Below are 26,936 nucleotides of genomic sequence, written 5' to 3'. Positions count from 1 at the left end.
ATTCTGTGAATGAATGAAACTTACAGAGTCTTGATGAAACAATGTATGTTTTACTGAAGAGTCAGACAGACACTTGAAAGTTAAGGATTATTTATGCAGTTGCATCTAGAACTCAGTAGAGTTAGAAAGTTTAATTATTCCAACAACAAACTTTCAAGATTTCAGAAATGCAAAAACTGCGAGAATCGAGAATGGCAACATTTGAATCTGTTCCATGCCATGGTAGAATAAAACAAACCTCAACAGGGAAGAGCTGACAGTGTGCTAACCAACAGCTAGGAAGGCACAAATTTTAGTGCCAACCGAGGAAGCCAAAAAAAGCAGCTAAAAGAACAAGGAATTCTGTATATATACACTTTCTTCATAGAGAAGGACATCTATACTTATTAAGAATAGGTCCCACAAGTTCAGATTCTTTCTAAAGAGACAATGGGGAGAGAGAGCAGAGTCCCCAGGAAGGCGACTCACAGTGTACCTGTCATTTTGGTGTGCTTGCTTTTAATATGTGGAAAGTAAACTACTAATTTAGACAATAAACTACTAATTTAGGCAATGTGAATATGCAGAAGCTTATGCATACACTTCAACACAGTAACACTTAACAGACTGAAACCAAAAAATCATGCTGCTAAACACAAATAGTTAACCAAACTCTGCCACTAACACACACTGGTGTCATTTTCTATGATCCCACTGTGCAGTCAGACATATACAACTATTTTTGTATTAATCTAGCCCATTAAAGTGGGTGGTAAACATTGCCCAGTATACTAAGAGTGACACAGAACTTCAGTAGACGCAGCTTTCAACTTCTATGAAACAGGCAGCTTGTTGCAAGACTGCGGCTCAAAAATCAGGTTTATAAGGAGTGCAAATGTCCAAAGCCAGGTTGAATAAGGCTTCTGGTCTACTGGAAGGTGTCCCTGCCCATGGCCAGGGGGCTGGAACTAGATCATCTTGAAGGTCTCTTCCAACACAAACCATTCTATGATTCCAAAAGACAGCCTGCTATGAGAGGATTGCTGCTATAATCAGAAGACTCTGTTTGAAACTTACATTGCACTGATCTGCTCTTTGCCTGTCATATATGGCCATAGGAGTAAAAAAGGTAGAAAGATACACACATGAGAAAGTGACATGAGAAACACTGAGGCAGAAAGAAGAAGTGAAAAGGAAAATAGGAAACAAACTGAAATAATAACCCAGAGAAATAGCAACAGCACTAGAGGTATGACCCTATTGCGGTGCTGCTTCACATGAGGCAAAATTTACATTTCCAGAATGAGTATTATAGAATGGCTTCTCATATGTGCATGTTACGTGATGAAAAGTGCTCTTGTGATTTACTTTAAGATAATGAAGCTAACCTAGAAATAACACTAATAGAAGTGTACTATCAGTTGTTGTTCAGACAGCTACTACAGAACAACAGACACTCACACAAATTTCCTCATGCTATCACTTCTAAGTCCAGCATGGGATACAATTTCATGAGTGAACACTGAAAGCAGCGAGTCTAAACCTAAACTTTTCAATGTTTCTTAATTTAATAGCAGATATGATAGACAATAATTACACTTATTATTTGGCTTTTATCTCTTGAAAGAAGGCATACCAAGACACACCCTTACAAATTATTTTTATGTTGTTTGTTGCTGAGGGCTCTGCTTCCAGAACTACAGAAAGAAGCAGAGAGCTTTAACTTGGACATAAACACCTGCAAAGGCATTAACAGGATGATCATTTCTTCTTATTAAAATACAAATACATAGTGAAATGTCAAAATCCTGGCTGCAAAGAAAAGACAATCAAGTTAATTTCAGTAAGTGTCTGTTTTCAGCTTACAAAAAAGATAGAGACCATTTGTAAAATACACATCTTTCATTCTACCTCTTGGCTCCCTCAGTCCAGTTTTGGCCTTGAACATTCAGAAGAATTAGTGATTGCCCCCCACAAACACACACTGTCTTACTTCTTAAATTACACACTGCCATAAATGACATCCCCGCACAAGGAGACAGAAGTCAGACACATTTTTATAGTCAGAAATTAGAAATAACTCCAACAGAATTTCCCTCTGAAAAGTTGTGAAACAAAGAGCTGGGTCACTGCAGAAACAGGAATCAAGACAGGAACACTGCTCTGCTGACTGGGGTCTACACCTTCCCCACAATACAGGTAGCTAAAATCCCCTAGAAAATACCAGAGCTGAGAACACCAGTTTGTCTTAAGCTAGCTTATCACCAAAATAAATACGGAAGTACAAAGCTGTACCAGAGCTGAATCAAAACATAATTCATTATTACAAGAAAACAATGGAAAAATAAAATAATAGTAAGGACAAGGCTTTACCAGTTTGATTTGGTGTTGCTGATGTGTTCCCCGTGCTTGGTACAAGAAATAGAGACTGGATAAAGGACCCCAGTGCATTCACAATATCACGGAAAACTTTAGTGGAATGTTGCTTCATATCATATGACTGACAAAAAGACCTGGTAAGTATTTTATAAAACAGAAAGTATTTGACAAACTGGAGACTAAAAGAATATTTTAACAGCAACTTCCCCCCCACACACACACTCCAAACTGTAGACTAAAAACACATTTTAATGGCAAATATTTAGGTAAACAATAATATTTAATTTTAGGTAAATGCTCCTTTGACACTGCTAAGACATAGACATACTCAAATAACTATAATTCAGCCCTCCCTGGATAATAAGCATTGCCTAATGCATTATGCAAAATTATTGTGAAGATCTTATTGCATTTAGGTTTCTACATATTTGCAATGTTTTAGGAAGCATTTTCCATTAGAGAAAAATAATAAAAATATATCTTAAACTTTATGTAAAAGCAAAACTCAATATATTTAATACCTTAATAGCTGAGGCTGCACACAAAGCCTGTGAATAGATTCTACTGCAACAGCTCGTAGCCACTGTGGTTTGTCTGCATCCAGAAACTTAACCAGCAATGACAGAAAGATTTCACATTCTGTTACCTAAAACATATAGTTTACAATAATTAGCAAAAAGAAAAAACCTCCTACAAAATATTTTCTCAAAAAATCTTTCATCTCAGGAGTCCTATCACAGCAAGATTTGTACAGAATCTAAAAAAAACCCCTTGAATGAGTATTTACTCAGAATTATATAAAAACAGAACTAATAATAATAATATTTTTGACAAGCTAAAACCACATATGCAGTTGTACTGAAGGAGTTAAATTCCTCACAGACATTGCAATAAAGGTCATACATTTGCTACAGGAAACAAATGAAACAGAGAAGTATCTTTTTTAGGAAATACCCCAAACTCAGGACATAACAGATGTGTTTTTTACCCACATTCTATCAACAGCTTTAGCAACTCAAGTCAAAAGCCTCTTAGAAAGTATTAACAAGGCACAGTAATCATCATTATCTAAAATCAGGCAAACAACAGAAGATCAAAAGGTTCCCAAAACTTGAAAGGCAGTTAAATAGAGAAAAGACAACAGCTAATCTATTATGAAATTCATACAAGCCCATGATTAACAAAATCATACATTTAGAATACATGTAAGCACAAATCCACTTAAGAGGAACAGTGTATTTAGCCTTCTCTTCCCTCAGTAGACATCAACACTTCCCAAGAACTAATCAATTCTACTACTGATCACAGCACTGGCATATACATAGAAAAATAAAACTGCATAAAGAAGATTTGAGCACATTCTTACCAGCAAACTGTAAAACTGTTTAATCAAAACAGAAACTACTCGCAGCAAACGCATACAGATGGGAAAGTATGGTTTTTCCACTGGTGCTGGGGAAGAAGAGGTGGTGGAACCTTGCCTGAATTTGATATTTGGGGAGAAGAGCTTTATAACAAGAGGGCATACCCTTTCTTTAAGAAGAAAACTGAATTCCTGATGCTGAAAAAGAAAATAGAAAAAGTTATATGCTGATAGTCCTTAATTGCTACCAGTAGCTCTGATAATGCATCTTATTTACATTTGCAGTTATGATCAAGCAGTCTGAATGTAAATCTTGGTATAAATTAAAATCATGAAATGATTTCATGATTAAATTCATGAAATGAAAAGGCAGAACTGCAGACACCATTATAAAGCTATCAAAAAGCATGAAATTACAATGGTCGGGTTCATGCCATGCACTCCTCTTCTTGTATTTCGCAAGTTGAAATAGGCTGCTAATACATCACTTATATATTTATAAATTTTTTAAATTTACCTACTGTCAGCTAAAACACATTACTGCAGGATTACAGTGCATTTATATGCAGTAGATGCATGCAATTCACAGTCATGATTCTTACTTTACAAGTGGGGTGAGGTTAATGTTTTTGTAGAAATAACAATTCCACAAATTTAGTTACAGAGCTGTCATAAATCAGGCAAGATAAGAAAATACATCTCTGGAGGAGATATAAACAGCAAAACCGAAAGTGGAACAGACTAAAACATGCTCTACAAAATGTATAAACATAAGTAAAGTGTTTGGGAATAGAAAAACATGGTCAAAAAGCACAGGGAACTTTTCTGTTAAACCGCCCCCCCTGAATACATAAAAGCTACAAGTCTTTCAGGAAAACAGTATTTGTGCTAAATTAAAGAGGATTTAATGAAGTGCAGATTTTACTACCTATGTGAACAAAAGTCTTACTGTTTTCCATCTAAGAACTACTCACTTGTAAAAACACTTGTGGAAAGTCATTGAGGACTGACTCAAGAAGTTCAAGGCCAAATGTCCGTGTCATTTCTGTCATACCCACGAGCCAGTAGGGAGCATCAGCATTAACTAACTGACAAAGATCCTTGGAAAGAAACATAATAATATTTACATTCTCTGTACAGTCCTGTACCAAGAAAGTTTCCAGAGTTTATAATGAAATTGGTGATGATATTGCTGGATATGATATGCTCTCCTCTTTTGTGACTAGTTTTCTGATTACTACGTAATTTTTCTTTAAATACTTTTTTTACATAAGTTATAAAGCACAGAAAACGTTTAAAAGAAATTTTAAACTATGTTGCTATCCTTGTAGCATGTGTGTTCATTCCCGCCCTCAGAAATCTCTCAAAACCAGTGAATTTGCTAAGTCGAGAAGATTTTTACTGGTGTCATGAATACAACTATGTCTTTTCACTACATACTTGCCTTTACGTCCAACACCAAGCACAAGAAACAGGACTGAACTGCAGTTGTAGTGCTTTGCTCTGCTTTGGGTCTGGCTGAAATGGAGTTTATTTTCCCCATAGCAGCCCTCGAAGTGCTGAGCTTTGCATTGGTAGCTAGAAAGGTGCTAATAACACACCAGTGTTTTGACTACATCTGAGTAGCACTGTCACAGCCTCAGCACTGTCTCTCAAGATTTCCCCCCACTGCCACCAAGAGGCTGGGCAAGATCCTGGGAGGGGACACAAAAAAGGTCATCCCAAATTAACCAAAGATGTCTTTGGTTAACCTCAGTTATAGAATCTAAGAAATGGAAGAGGAAGGGATTAGTTATTTACAATGTTCACCTTTGGGAGCAAATGCCATGCATTCTGAAGCCCTGTTTCTCAGGAAGGGGCTAAACATTGCTTGCTGATGCACTTTGCTTATGCACATGCAACCTTCTGCTTTAGTGAACTGCCTTATGAAAAAACCTATGAATTGTTTTCCATCTTATTTTCTCTCCCCATCCAGCTGGGATGGGGAATGGTAGAGCAGCTTGGTGGGCACTTGAGAGTCCGATCAGGGTCAGCCCACCCCAGGCTCACAGAAATAAGAATCCTGAATTTAATGGAGACACGTATGCTTAGCTATTATTTAAGATTTATAGTAAAACATTGTCCAAGACCACTGTGTCTTCATTTTCCCACCATTCCCCTGTAATACAGCATATCATGACCAATTTCAATAAATACACATAAGAAAGCCCAAAGCTCTGGTGAAGGACATTGTCAACATGCCAACAGCAAATTACTTAAATTTCTTAAAGAGATGTAGAAGCACCCAATCTTAACTGCAAATATATAAATATATGCTCCCCAACTACCTGAAAAAGCATATATGCATCCTTAGCACATGGCTTCAGTGTACTGACAGATCTTCTATTACTATTCCCTTGAACTGCAGCTGGCTGGTCAATAGCATCTGTGCAAAAAACCAAAGTTTTGTGAACACAGGAACTGTTAAAAATCAAATGCACATTAACTGTTCTTACAGAAATATTCTGTGAGAATGGCCAGGTACTTCTCCTGCAACTTATCAAGTCTATAGAAACAAACATTAGATTGACTACCAAAGATCATCAATACCAAGCACTTCTTTCAAATGTTCTCTTCAAAACTACTACTGCCACGTATTTCCCACTCAGTAATCTACGGTACATTCACCTTAAAGGACACCCTCACCTCAAATCCTTTCACAGTACTAACCTGAAGACCAGTTCTCATAGCTTGAAAAGAAAAAAAAAAATTCTACATTTTATATATTGGTGTACTGAATTGGACTGATACAATGGCAAAGGATTTAGCCTCCTTTAAATACAAATAAGTGTATAAAAGACAGTTAAAATTAATGATGTCTGTATAACATCTATAGACATTTTTATAACATCTATAGACATTTTACTACTTCTTTATCCGAAAGAGAAACATCTGATGTGTCTCAAAAAGCAGATCAATAAAAGCAAGCTGAGTAAGCAGTATGCCCACCTTTATATCGTTCATCTTCAGCAACCACTCTCTCAAACACGACAGTAACTACCTGCCGCACTGTGGCTGCCGCAGTGTTATTTGTGATGTTATCTTTTGTAAAGTGCAATCGAAAGCAAAGTACAATTGCCTGAAAGGAAAAAAAACAGAAAAAATATCACCTTACAACAATACATTTAATCTTTTAGCTAAGAGTCAAGAAGGTTGATGGACTAAGGAATGCTTTCTGCTAAGTTTGTCAAAAGGTTGCCCAGAAAAAAAAAACAACTTAATAATTTTAAATTCGAAGAACCAGAATAAGTTTCATGGATTACCCTAGCCAAAAAACTCTTTAATAATCTTCCCCAAAGTCAAGAAGAAAGTGGTATTAACTGAAGACATTACGATGTGCCAATAAAAAGTACAGTCATCACAGAGAATACACAGTAATCATCACACAGAACAACCTGTATGGATATTAATGTCAAAAGGACATTAGGATTGTAAGGTTAATCACAGAAAAGTCAGTCAACTCCAAAGCTAAAATGTCATTCCTCTCCTACACTGAATCACAATACTTTCACAATCATGTTGCCTTGACTGCTATTATTCCTAAGACATGCATTTTAATGTGTCATTGTGCTGGCAATGACCTGAATACTTTTTCCCATTGGATTTTATTATTACCTCTAACTCACAGTTTAATACTTACCTATTTTATAATGAATTTTGAAAATTAACATCTGTATGTGCAGTGAAACCTGTGTTTCTTGTTCTTACGTCCGTATTCTGTGTTCTTGCACTTGCAAGAACCTCAACCACACCCAGCCACAGCGCTACATGCTCTGAGCCACACAAGATTCAGAATTTTCTTTTGCCTCTTTTTCATGTCTATGATTTGTGGACTCTGTTCATATGATATTTCCACATCAGTTTGAAATCTTAAAACAACTTGACTGAAACATGAACACTCTACTGGCTGAAACCAATTTTCTCCCATGTAATCTAGAAGACAAATTTACTTCAAGCAGAGTTTCACAACTCACAGATGGGTAAACAATGTTGCTTCTTCAAAAAGAAGTATCTTAAAAGTTAAATTAAAATGGACAGGTCCTTATTTTTTGTTTTAGTTGAAACATAAAATCCAAAATGTTTCATGTTTAAAACTACGAGCTAAACTTCTTACTGAAAGAGCAATAACTGGACTGCTTTCAAAAGAGATTTAAGGCAGGGGGGAAGGCAGCTTCTTTTAACATTTTCTCCATTAGTGAGAATTTACACTGTGCTATGTGCTCTGATTCCAGTTCAAAAACACACAACAAATTTAACAAATGAGAAGGACAGGCATTGGCCCAGTGTTTTTATTTCAAGTTCCTATTAAGTCAGAAATGTATTACTGTGGAGGAATTACAAAACACATGGAAAAGGAAGCTAAAAGAAATCCTGTTTTCAGAGTCTAGTCATAAAGACAATATGGACACAATAGAATCAAGAAACCCCCCTCCTCGTCCATTGTTTTCACGTGCTTTTTTTCCCCCATTTTTCCTCTTGGATATTTTAAGTTCTATAGTTGACACCAACAAATTCTTACCTTGGACAGTGCTTCATCATGCACAACTGTATTGGTTGTTAAAAGTACAAGAACTGTCTGGAGCAATTTAAGTTCTTCAAGACTGTTCTCCATCAACTGCCAAAGCATATTAATAATGTTTCCTGCTGCAGCCTACAAAGAAATAATTTTTTGCCAACTATTACAATATTTACATACTGGTATATCATGTGTACATATGTAAGAATATCACTGTCATAAAGGCATATCATAACTGAATGTGCCTGTTTGTCTATACCATAGCACTACATTGAGAATATAAAGGCAATTTCATTGTCACAAGCTTCCCAAAGTATTTTTAAAGAATCAACAGCAGAAATGTTTTAATATGTACCACAAATTAAAGCATGTACTTAATTTTCTACTTGGAAATATGGAAGACACAATAAAAATATATTTTACCCTCAGAATTCACTCATATCAGAGAGAAAACAGTGTAATTTTATATTACACAAACACAACTGAAGGTGTATTTTAACAGCATTATTTTTACCAGCTTCCTAACATACTATATATGCAGTACCATAATATATCATGACATTTACTGCTGCAGAAAGTGTGCATCCATTTTACCTTATTTAAAAAATAAACTGCAACAAAAGCACAATAATTTTATTGCACAGAGTATATTTTGTGGATGCACAAGGTCCATTACATGTTCAGTTCCTGCAGTGTAAGAATGTGAACTAAATTTGCTGGTTTCAATTTTCATGAATTTCCTTCTAGAAGTTACTAATATTTCCTCACCTTTTTTTTTTAATGGTGTAAAATGGTTTATTTTAGATTACTGAAGAACAGATGCAAGTAAAATATTTTGTGGGCTATGTTCATTATAACACGAAGAACCTCCTAAAACAACTCATTCACCTTGTGTTTGAGGTATTTCTCACTCTGAAATATCTATGGTTTTGTATAAAGATTGATCTTACCTCTGAAACAACTTCATGAGACATGAGCCGCTGTATGGCTGCTAGACACAGCTGAGTGATCTTTGGTTCTTTTGTTCCACAACCCATCAGAAAAGGCTGAACCACCTCTGAGCTGTTCTCTTTCAATGCTTTCAAAAAGAAATACGGAAGCAGTCAATGTTTAATACTTTGAAAAATACAGTGCAAAAACTGTTAATCCCACCTATTAACAAAAAGCAATCTCCAGTCTTGGAAATTTGGGATTTACACGTGGACCACAGGGAAGAACCAAGTGAAGACAGACACTGGGCTGACACAGCTCACTTCCACAATTACCCTGGCCAAGGCTCAAATTCCAAGCACCTTCTCCCTTACACACTCAAGCAACTTTCCAAATCCAAAACATCGACTTAAGAGTCCATGTGGTTAGCAAGAAGGTGTAAGGTTCTGCCAATTCCAGAGCTTCCCTGGCCTTGCCACAGGAACCAGTCTCAGGCTGGTAGCATTGTCCTTCTGCTCTGCTTCACCTCAGCACCTAATGCAGGAGCAACACAGTGTGGCACAGAGCAACATTCCAAGCCACAGGGCAGGAAGGGGAAGAGCAAATTACCACCGGCAAAACAGGAGCAGGAAGAGACTGGACTGACAAAACAGGTGGAAAAAGAGACTGGACTGTTTGTATCCAGGGTATGTTCACCTGGCTGTGAATTTGTTAAATGGTGTTTTAGTGGCAAAGGGTAGCTTCTTAAAATGAACTTCTGCCAGAAGAAAACCAGTTCCCATAAACTTTTCTCTCTCCCTTCCTTTCTTTTGTTAAGGAGAAAAAGCTTCATAATGAATACAACATTCTACACTGGCATTTAAAACAGTTTTTTCCCATAAAAGTAATTCAAGAAATCTGAGATAATAAAATTTAAAAATATGAAAGTATTAAAATTTTTTAAAATATTAAAGGAAAGCATGACTGACTGATGAATGGTTTTCCATTTGCAGGTATGTTTGTTGATTCATGCAAACTTCTAAGATTTTAGCCACTCATCACCATTTCAGACACTAAAAATTTCCTCACAGTTGGAAGTCCAATGTGTGTTCTTAAATTGAATGGCATAACTTTGTTTTAGTCTATGCGTAGTAGAAGAAATGTATTCATGGAAAGTTTCACACGCTTTTAAGAGGACAGTAGTTACCACAAACAAAAAATACATTCTCACATAAAAATGCAAACATGATCTTTACTATTAAGCATCACTACAACTAATTCAGAAAAAAAAATGAAACAACTACAAAAATATACTTTAGTGATATTTTCTAACTGAAACACTAACTTGCTCAGAAGTTTCTATGAAAAGGATAGGCTATTATAAATTATAGATGCCAACTTTCTACAAGATAATAGCTCTTATAGGGTGATATCAACAGTTGACATTTCTGAACTGCCACTAAATTCTAACCATCAATCAGAAAAAAGCAAGCAAAAAGATACCACAAAACATTTATCCTTAACATGAGACTCCAGATATAATTCTGAATGGCAAAAATGGCATGACAAAGAATAAATTTAGGCCTTTTACAATATTTTTCTTCTATAACCATTAAAAGCAACAACAGAACAAAAACAACAACAACAGAATCTAGACAAATATTTTTACTTTATGAAGCTGAAAAATTAATGTTTTGTAAATCTGCTTCGGTACCCATCTGGTTTTATAGCAACCAGGCACATGGAGTGATTCTTGGGGCTTTCCTGTTCAGAGGGACAGGAGCTAAACTTTGATGATCCTTTCCAGCTCAGAATATTCTGTGATCATATGATTCGGTGACTGTATTAGCTTCGGTCTTCAAATGCAGAAAAAATTTATTTTTGCCAGGTCTGTCTCAATTTTGCTACCAAATTATGGCAATATGTATTGAAAAAGAAATCTATCTTACTGAACCATAACAAACGAGAAGTTTCTTGAAAGTATAACTTCCCTGTTTATTTCATCAGCAAAATTATAATTCTGATTTTTTAGAACTCCTAAACTGTAAGTTTTTGCACATCTCAAAGCCACATGGAAATAATTTCTCAAATTTATCTCCTGTGATATAAGGTTTTATCTTCCTTTGGAATTTCTCAAGTTCTTATAAATAAATTATAAAGCATGCACAGACTGCCAAGAATGAAGACTTTGAAACAGCTCAACTTAACTTTTCCAAGAGAAAGAAAGAAGTTAGATCAATGACCTCGAAGTTCTGGCAGGTTAAATATATCCCACCAAAAATAACAAAGATTTAAAAGATTTTAATAATGATTTTAAGCCTGCATCTATTTTTCTAAAAATTATAATCCTACACAATGAAATGCTCAAGAAAGCATCAGATCAGCTTATTCAAAACAATCCAATACAGTTGTTCTTATCGATGTTAGTGAAACCACAGTTTACATCAAAAGATTAAAAAAATCATATCCTGGTCAAAATATTTATTTCTATTACTAGAATGTCTCATAGATGTTCCTAAGTCATCTAGCAGTCAAAAAGTATCCACTAGATTTCACAATTACAGTAGCATTTTGCAGCTTTATTATTACTAATGTATATACATTATTTTTCTTCAAAAGATTTCAAATATTAGATAGGAGACAATTTCTAGACATTAACATGTATAATTTTAGGTTACAACTGATACCTCAAAAAATACAAGAGTTCATAAAGAATTTAGTCTGTTTAATGACATTATGCTTTAACCATGGAATGTTAGGATAATGTGCAGGCAAAGTACATTTTCCCAGTACAAAACTGTGAAACAAAGGGGGAAAAAGTTATTATCCTATTAGCAAAGATTAACTAATCAAAATAACTTTTTAGGACCTGCTGGTTTCCCAAACCTCTTAACAACAAATCTGTGCAGTTTTTTTAAAATGAAATAAATACTAAGCACATTCTAGTTTAAACTTTCCAAAAGAAAATTATTTTAAAAATTTTACCGACTACCAGAAAGCGTTCCCTCAAAAAGATGAAAGCACTGTGCATCCATGACTAAGTTTAATGATCTTTCCCATCTCTTCCCTTTGAAAACTAAAAACCAGAGAACTTTGCAGAATTAGAAACTAGCTTTCTAAAATACAAATTTCTTTATGCAATAATATGTTGACAGCTTCCCAAATGGCTAACTACAGCTCTCCCTTGATTGTTTGTGTATTTTGATATAGCTGACATTACCTGGCATACTTTTCCCACTTATGTCAGCATTCATGACAGCAGTAAAAACAAAGAAAATAAACAAATAAAAAAGAGGCATTAAAGTGAAATACTGAGGATTGGGTCTGTTAATTCAAATAATCCTAGAAAATGCCTCCTTAACCATATCTGATTTACATACCTCAAAACAAGATATGGTTTTGCAGCTATTTCACTGGACCTACCAAACAACCTGGCATTTAAAGGATTTTGACTACATCTGGGGTAGACACTCAAGTATTAATGCAGGGACATTCAAATCTGGCCAAGGGCTTTACCAGCAACTGGCAAGAAGCCAACTTTATAAAGCTGAAGACAGTCAAAAGATACTGTTTTAAGCACTTATAAAGCTGCAGCTCACAAGATATGCCCTGTCCCTCAAGGCATTGGAACATCTTAAATTGAATGACCTTGTCTCAGACAAAGACGGAATTTTGCCTGCCAGTTACAAGTCCCCAAAGGCTGGACTAACACACAGATGTGGATCATACTACAGAGCACTCAACCACAGAAACTAGAACACTGAGAATGTAAGGTCTTAAGTATTTCACGTTACTTTTCTAAGTGGATGATTACTTTTGTAGAGCATCAACTGAAAATGGAGCCCTTCCTCAGCACCAGAATAGCACTAACATGAAACACACGTAGTATTTAAAAACTTCTGTGCTACTAGATTTTTTGCTAGGTGCCCAAAAGTAAAGCATCAACAATACAGCACACACTAAAAGACATGTAGTATTATTAGACATATCCAAGACATCTTTTTAACATTTTGATCTGTAACTCAGCTTTATTTTTCCCATTGCACTGCAAATAATTACCTGCCAAAATATCTGTGTTCCGTGCAGCTATTGTTTTCACTTTTATTATTCCGGATTCAGCAGCCTGGAAGAAAAAAAATAAGTAGTTTAGATGCTATACCATACATCAATATCTGCAAAGAAATAAAAATATTGTGGACAAATAAAAAGGTACAGTCTCAGAGCAAAAAATGTTTTTGTAGTGGTTTCTGCCAGCAGAGCTAATGCAGAGGTGAAATTTTTGTAGCTGCTGGAATTCCGTTCCAGAATTCTACAGGAAGGGTTATATTCAGAATTTTTGGAAATTGTGATTCTCATTGTATTACTTTCTGGTCTTATGAATGCAAAAAAAACCACTAGTAAGCATAAACACTGTTACATAGTCTCTATACCATTTCAAGCTACGAGTATAAAAATGAAACCCATTTTCCCCATGGATTTTGGCTCTCAAATGTCCTATACAAATTATCCCAGGGCAATACCATGAAGATGCCTTTCTAACAATATGCTCTGTTCTTCCCAGCATATCATACAGTGCATAGCGCCAGTTCCTCCCCTTTCCCCGTGTGACTTGGCAGAGCAGCAGCATCCTCCTCTCCCTCACACACTCCTTCAGCAGGGCCAGGGCTGCAGGCTGCCTGGGCACAGCATGGCAGGGTGACAACTAGGGCTGCCCAGCCGAGCCAGGACATCATGCACGGCCCCAAGGGAATGGCAACTCCCTCTTCAACTGCCCACAAACACTTCCCTGCATAAATCACTCAAGTCACGTTCTCTTACGGAAATCAAGCCGAACTGGAAATGTGACATAGAGGCTTTGCATTTCAAGACTATGACTTCTGAAAGTTTTGTGTACAAAACCTAAATACAAACAATACATTATATATTGTGCCTTTCCATTTTCTAATTCCATTAATACACTATAAGCCTCTGGAAAGAATTAAATAAATCAAAATAAGCGCAACAGGTTTTCCCAAACGACTGAATGCAAGTTGCTGGAAAATACTGTTCTGCAAATTTGAAAGCACACTTCCCCTTTTATTTCAGCTTTGTATATCTGTGTATTTTCCACACTAAACACTTACAGTTTTCCTCTGATACTACTATTTAAAGATGTGTGCTGTCACCACATAAAATAGATGAGAGAAGCAGAGAAGCTGTGACAGCAGAAATACAAAAATGATAGTAACATAAAGTTCTACCAAGTATTAATATTCCCTCTCCCTCAGAACATTATTCCAACAAGATTTCCCAGAGAGTCAGGTTAAGATGCCTGTATAAATTCACAAGCAAATATTTAAGAGTTGATATACACATTTCTCAAAATAACCAAATGAGAAATGCAAAGCTGGAATTTTCTTCCTTCTTTTTTTTTTTTTTTTTTTTTTAATTTCCCAAAACAATATAGGAAGACTAAACACTGCCTTAAAATCCTGGAGATTTATTTAAGTTTCTCTGAATACAGTTTTCAAAAGTAAAGTCAATAATATCCATGTGCCTGATTAACATACAACATGCTCAAATGAGCACAAGGCAACATGCACATATATATTCTGCATAATTAAAATGAGGCATGCCAAATGCAGCTCTCATTTATTTTAATTATATTAATGTATTGAAGTTCTCGAGATTTAAGTCAATCCATGTTCTTCTTCAGTTATAAATTGTCAGCTAATTGGAGGGGTTCTTGTCACAACACATTGTTCCTATTAATTAATAGGAAGGATTTGTCACAGTCCAACTTCAATTATCTTCAAACTGAAACTCATCACATCTACTGGTAGTTGATTTCTTTCTTGCCCAGAGTGACAAACTCATTCTGATTCAAAGAAATATTAAGCCTGCTCATATTAGTGGCATTAACAAACACCATGCACTTTGCACAAAAATTTTCCAACATAATGGCTCTCAGTTGTTCCCATGTTTTATATAAAATAGTATACATTTTTGAAAAAAATAAGTTAAAACAAAACAACTGCTGAATATAAACATTCTTCTACATGAGATACAGAAATTTCTATGACCATCTGCATTATACTCTATTTCAGAGTTTCTGTTCAGAATGCAATTAAAAATGTTTAGACTTAATTACACTGCACACATCCTACAAAAGAAAAATAGAGTACTCCACTGTTTATGTAAAAGAGACAATACAAACATTTATAAAAAAATACCTCAGTTGATCACAAATAGCCAACAGAACACATGATAGCTAAAAACAATTCTAATCTGTATACATGAATGTAAAAGTGTGCTTGGATTGCATCAATTTAAGTGGCATATTAAAAGATATATTCATAGCTTTTAAGTTTACAAATTTACTATAGCAGCCTGCAGGACACTGCCACATGAGAAAAGAATCTTATAAAACACTAATCAAGAAGAGAGACAGCATTATAGTGTGTGTACTTATGGGTACAAATATGATAATTTACTTTGACATAAATATAAGATACCATGTCTTTAAAGCAACCACCAGTTTTAGATGTAACATTACCAGCTTCCCTTAGCACTGCAATTCATAGTAGTCTAATGAGCAAGTCAGTTATCTCTTTATTTTGAAAAGAAGCAAATACATGTAATTCCTGAAACATAACAAAGCTTAAATGTACTTACAACCTTCAGTCAATTAGATTTCCAATTCTGCTGCTTTAATAACTGTGAAATGAACTGATATAAAATGTCTCAAATACACACTTGCCATTATTAAGTTTTGCTTCATGCTCCTCCTGAAGCAACTGCAGCATCCAGTCTGGGAAGGTGAAATATTGACAAAGAAGAGAAATTGACTCTCAGTGATAGAACATATTTAAGTCAATCTCTTCCAGTAATTTGACCTGGTTTTAATCAGTCAATAATCTCACAGCAAAATTCAACAGGACCCTCTGGGCTCAAACACTTGCTTAATCATCTTTCTGCTTCCTTGGAAGTTACCAAGCATTTGCTGATTATGAGGAAATCACCCTTCACAGAAATCAAAGTAAGGCAAATAGAAAATTTATGTGCCAAAAAAAAAAAATAATTAAAAAAATCAAGACAGTGCAGTTTCAAGTAGACTGAAGTCTGCACCTAATATCTATCTCCTGGCCTCAAAGCTCCTCTCTGAATGTACAATCTGACGACAACATTTACAGCTGCCTTATAGACAGCAGTTCTCTGCACATGAGAGACCACGATGTGGAAATGCATCGACTCTTTCAAACCTAGCTTCAGGAGTTTCTCAGATCCAAAACTCTTCCCCTCCTAATGGACTTCTGAGTCTTCAGTTGAAACAGGGAAGAATTTCAGCATTCCTGTCATCAGATGTGCTGTGAGCATCTTCCAGATTTTTGGAAATTTTTACACTTTGTTTAGGGTCAAAAGCACCGATTGGGTAACAGAGACAGGTAACAGCTGCTCAGACAATCAGGAAGGAAAGATTTAATGTATCCTCAAGCAGAACCAACATTTTCCAACATCCAGGTAACATTCATGAGCTAAATTTCTCCATATTGTAGTCTGTGTATACAGATTTAAAGCTTTATAACTCATCAATAGCATATGAAGGTATTGGGATAACTGGGATATACAATTCTACATGAGTTCAGCATGACGTAAAGGCAAGCCACCATCCACACCAGGAGTGATAAGTGCATCTAGAAAGCACCAATTTTTCAAATCTGCCTTCTGGGACACAGTGGAAGCTCTTAGACCCAACTGCAGTAGGCAATCTACATTAGCTCAAGACACCACTACAGCTAACTCCATGATCATCATAATGTTACCCGGCAGCCCAAGAATGGGACTTGTCTCGGCAGTACAAAGATTAATGGCATGGTATATGCTTGAACATTTAAATCTCAGAGGCCAAGACATCTTGGACCTCTATTGCAATGCATACAGACAGGCAAGTAAGGGACCAGAGGGGTCAGCTGGGATGTGATCAGACAGTACATCAGTTGCTCTGCAGTAATCTCTATGGTTTTGCCTTTACTCTGAGGTAACTATGAAAGAGCTACCCTTCTTTTACTGAAAAATAATAACATAGTTAACAACTTTTCCTAAGGGAAAGATGACATAAAATTCAAAACTAAAGTGAAAAAAAGCACTTGTTGTCTCTGCCATATCTATCATTCTTTTAAAAGTTTCAAACCTGGGTTTTTAAAAATGCTTTAGAAAGGATAAACATACTGATCTTCAAAGAAATTGGTGTCTAACAATTAGGAAGAGAAGTTAGCATCTTTTTTACTTTATTAACCAAAAAAATATAAATTCCCATAAGGATATTTAATGCAACAACCAGGCACGTGGTTATTTCTACGAAGGATTGATCTAACATTAAGGATATTTTTGTATAAATTTGTAAATATGAAAGCATTATTATCAAAAGTTAATAAAACCAAGAATGTTCACTGCTAGTGCTTTTGAATGACCATTTGTGTTTTCATTGTACATTAGAGCAAATTGCTATCTCCAGAGGCATTAAAATTGTTGTAAGGTTTGCAGTCCTTACTACACAAGTTATTGATTTCTCTATTCTAAAAAGAAAAGCATTCAGGAACAATAGTTTGTATTGGTATTTACATTACATTGTTTGCCAACCTTTTATTAAGATGGGATGAGAGTAATATATGTTATCTATAGTCACTTCCATATCTATTACAGGAAATAAAAAGAGCAATTTTTTTCATATCCACCATTATCTGCCTTTCCAACTGGAACACTAACCCTATATCAAATAGTTTAGATAAAAGATCCTCCTGTCTAAAGTACAGTTTCACTTCATTGTTATTCTGGCTTGCTTTGCAAAAGCATATTCTGGGCCATTACTGGACTTCTAAACTATTATTTGGAAAAGAACACACTCAGAAAAAGTTCCTCACTAAATCAGTTTCATGAAAGCACTAAAGCATACCACATTTGTGTGAAAAAGCATTGCACTTGCCTTCTGTATTTTTATCTTCCTCCCCATGAGTACAATCTCTACTCTGACCCTTCTCTTTTATATATGGTCATTTTACATGAGTTAAACTGGCAAAATGCCAGTTTTGATCTGACATTGCTGGGCACTCACAGGGGTTTATTACACTGAACAATTTATTATCACTTTGTTACAAAATTATCATAAATTAGAAAAAAAAAGGATTAACAGATTCTATCATACACTTTCTTGTTCAACTGAAGATATAAGACATTGCAGTTTATGTTTTTTGTTTTTTAAACACACAGAGTCTTGTTCATTTCCAGCTTTAGTGCAACTGTATTAGTTGCTCTCATATTCAGAGTGCTCTTTCACACTTGACAGGAGTGACTACTCCTCTGGTCCATTAATCTTCTGAAATTCTCAGTTTGCAGTACCAGTAGCCAGTTCAGAATTCTGAAGGTTAAACATCACTAATGCCAGGAGAATTGCCAGTGTTATCTAAAATGCTTCAGGGCTGCTGCCTCTGGAGCTACCTCACTTGACATGAACATAAAGATATTTGAATACAAATACTTAATATCATAAGTTTTCACTTGACAGTCAAAATACTACACCTCAGCTGGAAAAAACATCACATATAAATTAACAGAACAAATCACAATGCATAACATAAACCAACACATTACCAAACAGCACTAATGTAGACAGAGAGGCAAAAGAGCTAACCTGGAAGAAACACAAGCCACTTAACAACAATTTTTTTAAGTTCTACTTCTCTCTTCAACAGACAGAACAGATGTATCCCATATTTTGTATTGTATTCTATATAAATTATATTGGTAACTAAATATTACATATATTACAATATATGGTAGATATTAGATACATATGTAGTGTAAGGATATTCTGAGAGAGCTTGTGTCTACCATTAAGAGATTTCTGAGTGATCCATTCAAGTACCACACAACTAATTTTAAACCACTGAAACAGAGCACTTGCACTTGAATTTTACTTACATACTTTTGACATAACAATTATCACTCTACATTAAAAATACAACAGCCTGTTTCAGAGCTTTAGGAGACATACACTTGAAGTTCAAACTAATTTTGCCTTCAGCTTGTCGATCACAACAGGTGGGACCAGGCAACTTTTGAGGATTTGCCACAAGTACTACATTCAGTCAGCAGTGTCCATTTTCCAGACACCTGGTAAAAAGAAACAATAGCTGACAGTTTAGGCACTAGTTGAGAACTGGAGTCACCAAGAACTTTCAACTTCTGCTACAAGTTTCCTGTATAATCTTCAAGAAGCCATGGTAGGCAGATAAGAATTAAATCAGAGATTAAGATGCACAAATTTAAATACTTAGACTCCCATTACAATGGAGATTGTCTCTACTGAACGCTCCTTAATTCTTAAAGCCTCTCCATAAGCTAATTCAGCTGACCCACTAGCAGAGGCTCAATGCAGAGATCTAAGCTTAGGCCTCTGTAACCAAGACAACTACATGCAGACACCAGAAGACCCATGCCCTCCTGGACCAGAGGCTAGAAGCCAAGGAAGACATATTATGGTATCTCAAATGGCAATGTAGAACACCTAGTATGTCGGTGATAGAGGGAATCAATCCCCTGGCTATGAGATACTCTGAATTGTTCTTTGGCTCTACTGACATTATTTCCATAATAAACCAAGCCTGCACAATCAATGAAGCTTAGACACCCAACGTTAGGCACCTTAATCCTGCACTGAAAAGTGTGACTTGGAAAGTGTAAAGATAGACTGATAATACTGAAACTTTTAATAATTTTCTTCATTCATTAAACTGCAAGGTATTACATGATGAAGAAATTTGACCTGTGCGCCTTACGTGAATCACTTTGAAACACGACATTTTTTCTCAAAGATTACAATGATCACATGAAACTTATGATTTACAATGGACCATGAAGCTTAGAACACATCTGAATAGATGATGGTCTCCTAGAAATATAAGAGTTCACTTTTAAAAACATAATTTTGAAAAAATACTATTGTCAATATTGAAAAAAAACCACTGCAGAATTAATTGACTCCAAACACGAAGCTAGCAGACACAGCAAGTGGGAAAGATCAGAAATTATAAAAGAAACTGAAAGAGGTATTAGGGATCACGAGTCTCAGGTTACCAGCTCAGCTACAGGCTGGCAACTCAAGAGGGCTACAGAGTAATCTCCACTCACCTGCACAAAACACATGCTTTAGTGCAAGCTGCCTAAGTATGACAATATACATTTTACAGAGCATTGTTTCTCTATTTCAAAAGAACTTTTAAAATATTCGTTAAGTGAATACCCATTAAAGAAACCCCAAAAACTCTAGTTTTCATCCTTCCAAACTAATGTTGTGAAGACCTGAAAATAAACCAACCTGGAAAGTTCAGTGTAGGTTAAATTCCTTGTAGGCTATAGTGTCAGAATTATTTAATCAATTTTATTCAAAAAATAAAGCAGGAAACCCAAAAACTTGATTAATCCTACAGAAAATGGTCTATGTACAAAGGTTTCTTCTTTCCTAGGTTCATTTGGCTCATCCTTCTACCACTAAAGTAGCATGAATGCAGAGCACTCAGAAACTATTCGATGCTAGAAGTACATCAAGTGACTCAGATGCCCAAATCACAAGACACTTCAGCATGTAATTTTCTTTCTTAGCCTTCTCCAATATGTCTACTGCACTACGTTCAACAAAATTTCTGAAATATTATCCTTACAGAACAAACAGCTAACAAATATTCACACGTTTTAACTGTTCCTTCCAGTTGCATTAGGAGTCCTAATGATCACGTTGACATTTGTAGCGGTTTGGTCTAAAATACTCATTACTTTATATACATTATTTCAGAACATTATATACGAAATTAACTGATCTGTATCTTTTTAGTGTGTGTTTAACTTTTGCAATACATCCTCATGTTTAGTTTCATACAGCTACCCAATGAATTTTACTTACATACTTACATATCAGAGGTTCTCTAAAAAGGACAAGCTTCTCAATTAATTTTTTGGCATTAGCTTTGGCATGTGTTCAAGATCGGCATATCATTCCTAAACAAGGATGATTTAACCCAGGGGACTGAACTGTCATGTAAGTCACTCAATGCAAACAGGACTGGACTCCAAAGGAAGAAATGTAGAATAATGCTTGTCTTCACACAACACAACACACTGCCTCTCAGAAAGGGCAAATCCTATCTCTTGCCTCAGGCTAGTCCACACCACATCTACTGTAATTAAATAATTTAAAGTTTGCTTTGTCCAGAAGTCACTCAAATTCTAAGTTTTTGACTTCTACCCTAGGAGCTCTGTAAGGCTACTTGCCTGCAAGAAGAGTTACTTATAAAGGAAGAAAAAATAGGATTGCAAATTGGATTCTATTATTTTTCCTAGATACAGAAAATTACAATACAGCTTCAAAAATATGTCTGTGTGCCAAAGGAGTATACAACTCAATAAGTAGCTAAGTAAAAACAATGCTGCTATTTCAAACAAAGCTCTGGTAAAGAAACAGCACAGTGAGGCTATCAAAAGCTTTCTTCCAAGAGACTCAAGAGAGCATTTCTACTGACCAAAGTATTCAAAGCTAATTCTGCGCTTCTCTTCCAGGTGGAGGCAAGTAGAACACCACTTCTTTTCCAGCCCTACTACAGCAACAAACATCCTAAAACATACAGGCAACCTGCAACCTATTACACAACCGCCAAGAAAAGGGCACACACCTTGTCCCAGGCCAAGCTGATCCTGCCACGGGATGATGCCCCAACCCCACCTGCCCTCTCCCTTCCCCTCTCCTACCAGCACAAATGTGCCTGAAACCGTGCAGGGAGCTGAGTAAGAGTTACTTTTTTGTGTGGGTTTTTTTTTTTTTTCCTTAAAATCACTTTGCTTTCACTACTATTTAAAAGTCAAGAAAAAACCTGAGACAACACAGAGACTACAAGCCTACCAGAAAGCTAAGACTGCTTGACTGGATCTGTGTAAACAACAGTGAGTTACATATGACCGGAATTCAGGCTGCGAGGAACTTTTGGGTATACTTCTTTCTCCTTTTAACTCCATTATTTCTGCCAATTATAAATATTTCCCCCTTGTATTTCTGAAGTTCTGTAATGCAGTAGAATTACCTAACCAAATCAGATGCAGCTTACTGAACAATATTTTCACTCTGTAATAAGAAACAGCAGGTAACCTATTTAGGACACTAAACCATTTTCAATTCTGTGATAAGACAAACTTCTTACTCCAGTTCACTAAGAAGAGCACCACCAGCTTTCCACAAATGCAGCACACAATACAAAACCCCAGTCACTAGCAGATTAAAATAGTTTATAAAGCTCTATGTGTGCAGCACACAATTCAGTGCAGCGTTAGCAGCATTACAATACTGTCCAGTACAGAGCAAATCTTAGAGCTCACTGTATTAAAAATTACATACTAATGACCAAGTAGTATTGTTTTCTAGGAGAAATGCCAGATTACTTTAGATAACATCAACAGGACTGATGCCTGTACCAAAGACTGTTCCATCCTCTTCAAGCTCTAAAAACCAGTGTTTTATTTACACTTGCCCTGAGAGCTTCTATCCCATCCATGGCTGATTTCTGTTTTTCTAGCAGGGCAACAGAAATAGGTTGTGAAAATACAAACACATATGTCTGCCAGTTTAAACAGGCTTGGTATTTCAGAGACACAATCACCAAATCACACCTTGTTCATAGTGTATAGTATTCATGCCTAGTACACTTCTGTAGTCGGTGCCGATCTGAGGAAGTATCAAAGAGAAAAAACCTCTAGCAACAAAGAGACAAAGGTCTCAAGTGTAATAGTAACTGGTGTTCTCCACCAGTTACTATTAATACGTCTGTTATGTTATTTAAACTCCAAACATCATCAGCAACATAATTTCAGACTTACAGGTTCTTTCTGCAGCTCCCATTTTTAAAGCTTTAAACGGCATAGCCTAGGAAAAACCTACTTGGGTATTATTTGTCACACAGAGCACAGACAACATACGGATGCTTTGGAGTCAACAAACATCCTGTTATTTCTCAGTTAAAAGCTCTAACTAAAGGGAAGGAAGTTGGCCACATATTTGTGTCCCAAGTTTAACAGTGGGAGTAACTCAGTAATTTCAACACTTCTTAACAGATTATCGAAGTCAGCAAAAACCTCAGACTCTACTGCTGTAAGTTACTGGACTTACAACTACATGATTTTCACATAAACGTGACCTACTAAGAAAACTTTACAGACTCAGAGTAACAGAAAAATTGAAATGAAAGCACTTAAAACATTGAAGAGTTCCAAGTCCTGTTTTCAATAAGGGTTCATTAAGACCTTACTTCTTACTCCTAATTGAGGATAAGATCTAGATCCCATGGTTGGCTGTCCCCTTCTCTTCTGCATCCAAACCCCACTCTCACCCTCCTCCCCCAAAAGAACTCCCGTAAACTTCAGCTGTGTCACGTACATGCCTGTTCAAAGAATCATTTAATATTGTTTTGGTCTCTCTGAACCTAATAGATACTGCATAATTTTGTAATAACATATGCATTAGAAAGGTGTTTAAAGAGTGAAAACTAAAACCCTTCTAATAAAAAAGGCTCTGTTTTTCTGATCATACAACTGGTCTAAATCCTTACAGTATTGGTTAAAGGATTTACTCACGTTAATCATCTGAGCAATGAGCAGAATTGAAAAGTACATTACTACTTTTATCACAGCAAACCAAGCAGCTAAATTCACTTTGTAGAATTTAAATACTATTAATATAAAAACAAAACAAACAAAACCAAACAGACAATTCATTTTAGAAGTGGATGAAGATAACAACTGTGAGCAAAATCTTTACTACATCAGACACTACAGAGATTATGAGAAGCAGTTTACCTTATAAAGTACCTATCAAATCTAACAACTATGATATACATCCCATAACTATTAATTTGGGACTAGGAATTTTTCAATAGTTTTATCCTAGTATGGTAAGCTTATTAAGTGACGTGAAAGCATACACATCAACTGCAATATAAACTCATAAATTACAAGGCATGTGGGAGAGTCTAGTTACACTGCAAGTAAAAAAGTGAGATTGCAAGTGGTATGAAATTATTTTTAAAAGCCAGTGTTTAAACATGATTTAAAAAACTGGTGCTGTTCCAAGTCAGTAAGAAGAATTTGCCATTCCTCTGATCACTCTAGCTAAATCTAATCATGATCAGACCAAACATATGCAATTAAAATATCTGTTTAGCAGTTGAGATTTGACAAAAAAAGGACACCCATTTCCTTTAAAACTAGAACAAAAAAAAAACGGCTTCCAGAAGTGAGGAAGCAAGATCGTTTCCTGCAACTGTATCATACATCCTACTGTAGGACTGCTTTCACCTCAGACTCCCTGTAAGAGCACACACACAGCTCCCAGCGGAAAGTTCCACCTCTTTATAAACATCTTCCAGTACTACTCCAATAAACCTATCCAAATCCCAGACAATTGTGAAAAACTTTATTACGTGTTTTCAATGAAGAAAGCGATACAAATTGCTGTCAATTTAAAGGGAACAACACAAAAGTCGAATTTACACAAGAATATGGTAAACGTGCTGAACAAGTATGAAGTACATGCAGTAGTTACTATAATACTTAGCCATGGCAAACGTAATGAAGCATTACTTAAAATACCAGCTTAAGAACGACATTGCCCATCTCCTCTGTCGATCTCAAAGAAAATAAACATTAACACAGTGGGGAAACTTGTTCAGAGACTAAACAAGAGTTACATAGTAATACACAGAAGGGAGTGCAAGCAGCACTCCAGCCTCCCTCCAAACACACACAGACTTCTGTTATACTGATCAGAGCTTTTTCTTATTTGCATGTGACCACCACACACAATTCCTCAGGACTGATCACAACTTTCTCTTGTTTTTCTGTGACCACACAAAATTTCTCAAACACACCAGCATTCCTCTGCAACCTAAAACAGTACATAACATGCTCTGCTACAGTGTGTCACTTCATGTCTTTCAAAACAAGAAGAGTCATTAGCTTCAATTCAGCTGTTAAAGTGTATAATACTTTATACAACATTAAATATGCTATCACTTAATTGGAACCAAAGTCACATAGCACACGCAATGCCTTTCTTCTGGGCCTCTGGGTCTGCAGGTTAATCTGACTTAATCTTTTAGTATTTTTCCTCCCAGTATTGCATGGAAAACTTTTTTAAACAGCAAGTGGCAAACTACTGATAGGGAAAAAGTTAAACCGACTGTATAAAAACAACAGAAAAACATATGGTTAAAACGGATATTTTAAGTTAGCAAGAAAAATTCCAACTGCTCTTCAATTAAAGTAATCCTGCTCACCGAGATTACTGAGGTCTCAGGCTGCACAGCATAAACTCAGGTTTCAAAAATAAAACACACAATCTTACTGGAATGAGTTTATTAAAGGGATTTTTAAGAAGGGCAGAAAAAACAGTAATCCAAACTTCTGCGTCTTCCAAGCTTCCTCGGTTGTGCCCACACCGTTGGAAAGCCACACAACGACGCGGTAGTGATGACGAGCGACCCGCCCAGCTCACACCGGCAGCCACGGCTGTGCAATGGTCAGGAATAAGGCACGCCGGCCCGGGCACCCCAGCCACACTTCGAGACAGGAGCAAGGCACAGACCCGAGGGGAGACCTGCGGGGCCCCGGGCTCCCACCGCAGCCGCAGGGCCGGCCGGGGCAGAGCACGGCCCTCCTCGGTCGCAGCCGGCCCCTCGGGCTCCCGCTCGCTCGGTGCCCGCGCGCCGGGGCGCCCAAGCCCCAGCACCGAGCTCGCCTCCGGCGAGTTTCGCTCGCTCGGTGGTGCCGAGACAGCCAAGCCGAACTTTGTGTTTTCCCCGGAGGGCGCCGAGGGTGCACCGGGGCCGCCCCTTCTTCGCCCGTCAAGAGACGGTCTGTCCGCCAGCTCCGCTCCCCGAGGGGCACAGCCCGGCCCACGGCCCCCGCCTCGGCAGCGCACTGAAAACAACAGCCACAGAACACGCGACACGAACAGCACCGTCTGGGCACAGCCCAAGGCCGTGGAGGTCGGAGCTCACCGAGAACGGCACCGGGCTGGGGACTGGAGCACGGGCACACCGGCAGCTGCGCTCCGGCCGGGCCCCGGGACAGGGAGGCCCCTCTGGAGCGGCGTCCGCCGCCCGGCTCAGCCCAGCACGGCCCGGCTTGACTCGGCTCAGCACCACTCACCTCCTTGACGGGGGGGAATTTTTTCCGGCACTCCAGGCTCAGGCCCCGTAGGTCCCCCTGCATGTTTTCCAGCAGCTTCTTCACGGCTTCGGGGCTGCTGGTCCCGGCCATGGCGCCGCCGGGCCGGCCCCGGGCCGCGCGCTGTTCCAGAGGGCAGGGGCAGCGCCTGACAATCCGCGGGCCCGGCCGACACGTCTGCGCCCCACACCGGAACCCTCCGGCCCCGGCCGCGTCCCCTCCCCGCGCCGCGTCCCCCCCGCTCCCACAATCCCGGGCGCCGGCAGCTTCCGCACACACGGCCGGGGGCGGGGAGAGCGGCGGCCGCTGGCAGGGAGGGAGGGAAGGAGGCGGCACCGGACCCTTCCTGCCGGGCTAGGCTGGGCGCGCCGCGGGGAGCGGGACCCCTGCCCCTTCCCCGCCGTGCCACCGGGTCGGCGTGAAGGGGCAGGAGAGGCGCTGAGACCTGGGCCGAGGCTGGGCCGCCGGTGCTGGGGAGCTGCCGTGGGGAGGGCACAAACCGCGGCGTTG

General features: G+C 37.6%; 1 protein-coding gene across 4 annotated transcripts in view; it reads right to left on the bottom strand.

The window, feature by feature from the left end:
- MON2 (MON2 homolog, regulator of endosome-to-Golgi trafficking) overlaps window positions 1–26,636 on the bottom strand; it is a 65,892-nt gene extending 39,256 nt beyond the window's left edge. For 2 of the 4 annotated variants that reach the window (XM_068998245.1, XM_068998252.1), the window contains exons 1-10: window positions 26,409–26,635; window positions 13,245–13,308; window positions 9,227–9,354; window positions 8,280–8,411; window positions 6,710–6,839; window positions 6,049–6,146; window positions 4,696–4,821; window positions 3,725–3,919; window positions 2,880–3,004; window positions 2,353–2,492 (exon numbers count right to left, since the gene is read on the bottom strand). In XM_068998245.1, the coding sequence (XP_068854346.1) occupies window positions 2,353–2,492; window positions 2,880–3,004; window positions 3,725–3,919; window positions 4,696–4,821; window positions 6,049–6,146; window positions 6,710–6,839; window positions 8,280–8,411; window positions 9,227–9,354; window positions 13,245–13,308; window positions 26,409–26,519 (1,249 nt within the window). In that variant the 5' untranslated portion in view covers window positions 26,520–26,635. Of the gene's footprint in view, window positions 1–2,352; window positions 2,493–2,879; window positions 3,005–3,724; window positions 3,920–4,695; window positions 4,822–6,048; window positions 6,147–6,709; window positions 6,840–8,279; window positions 8,412–9,226; window positions 9,355–13,244; window positions 13,309–26,408 lie in introns of all 4 variants that reach the window. The other 2 variants (XM_068998269.1, XM_068998261.1) reach the window with 2 other exon arrangements.
- Window positions 26,637–26,936: the final 300 nt, after the last annotated feature.

The sequence above is a fragment of the Aphelocoma coerulescens genome, chromosome 1A (genome assembly GCF_041296385.1).
Source record: "Aphelocoma coerulescens isolate FSJ_1873_10779 chromosome 1A, UR_Acoe_1.0, whole genome shotgun sequence".
NCBI lineage: Eukaryota > Metazoa > Chordata > Aves > Passeriformes > Corvidae > Aphelocoma > Aphelocoma coerulescens.
Note: the sequence above shows the minus strand (reverse complement) of the source record. Positions and strands in the feature narration are given on the sequence as shown.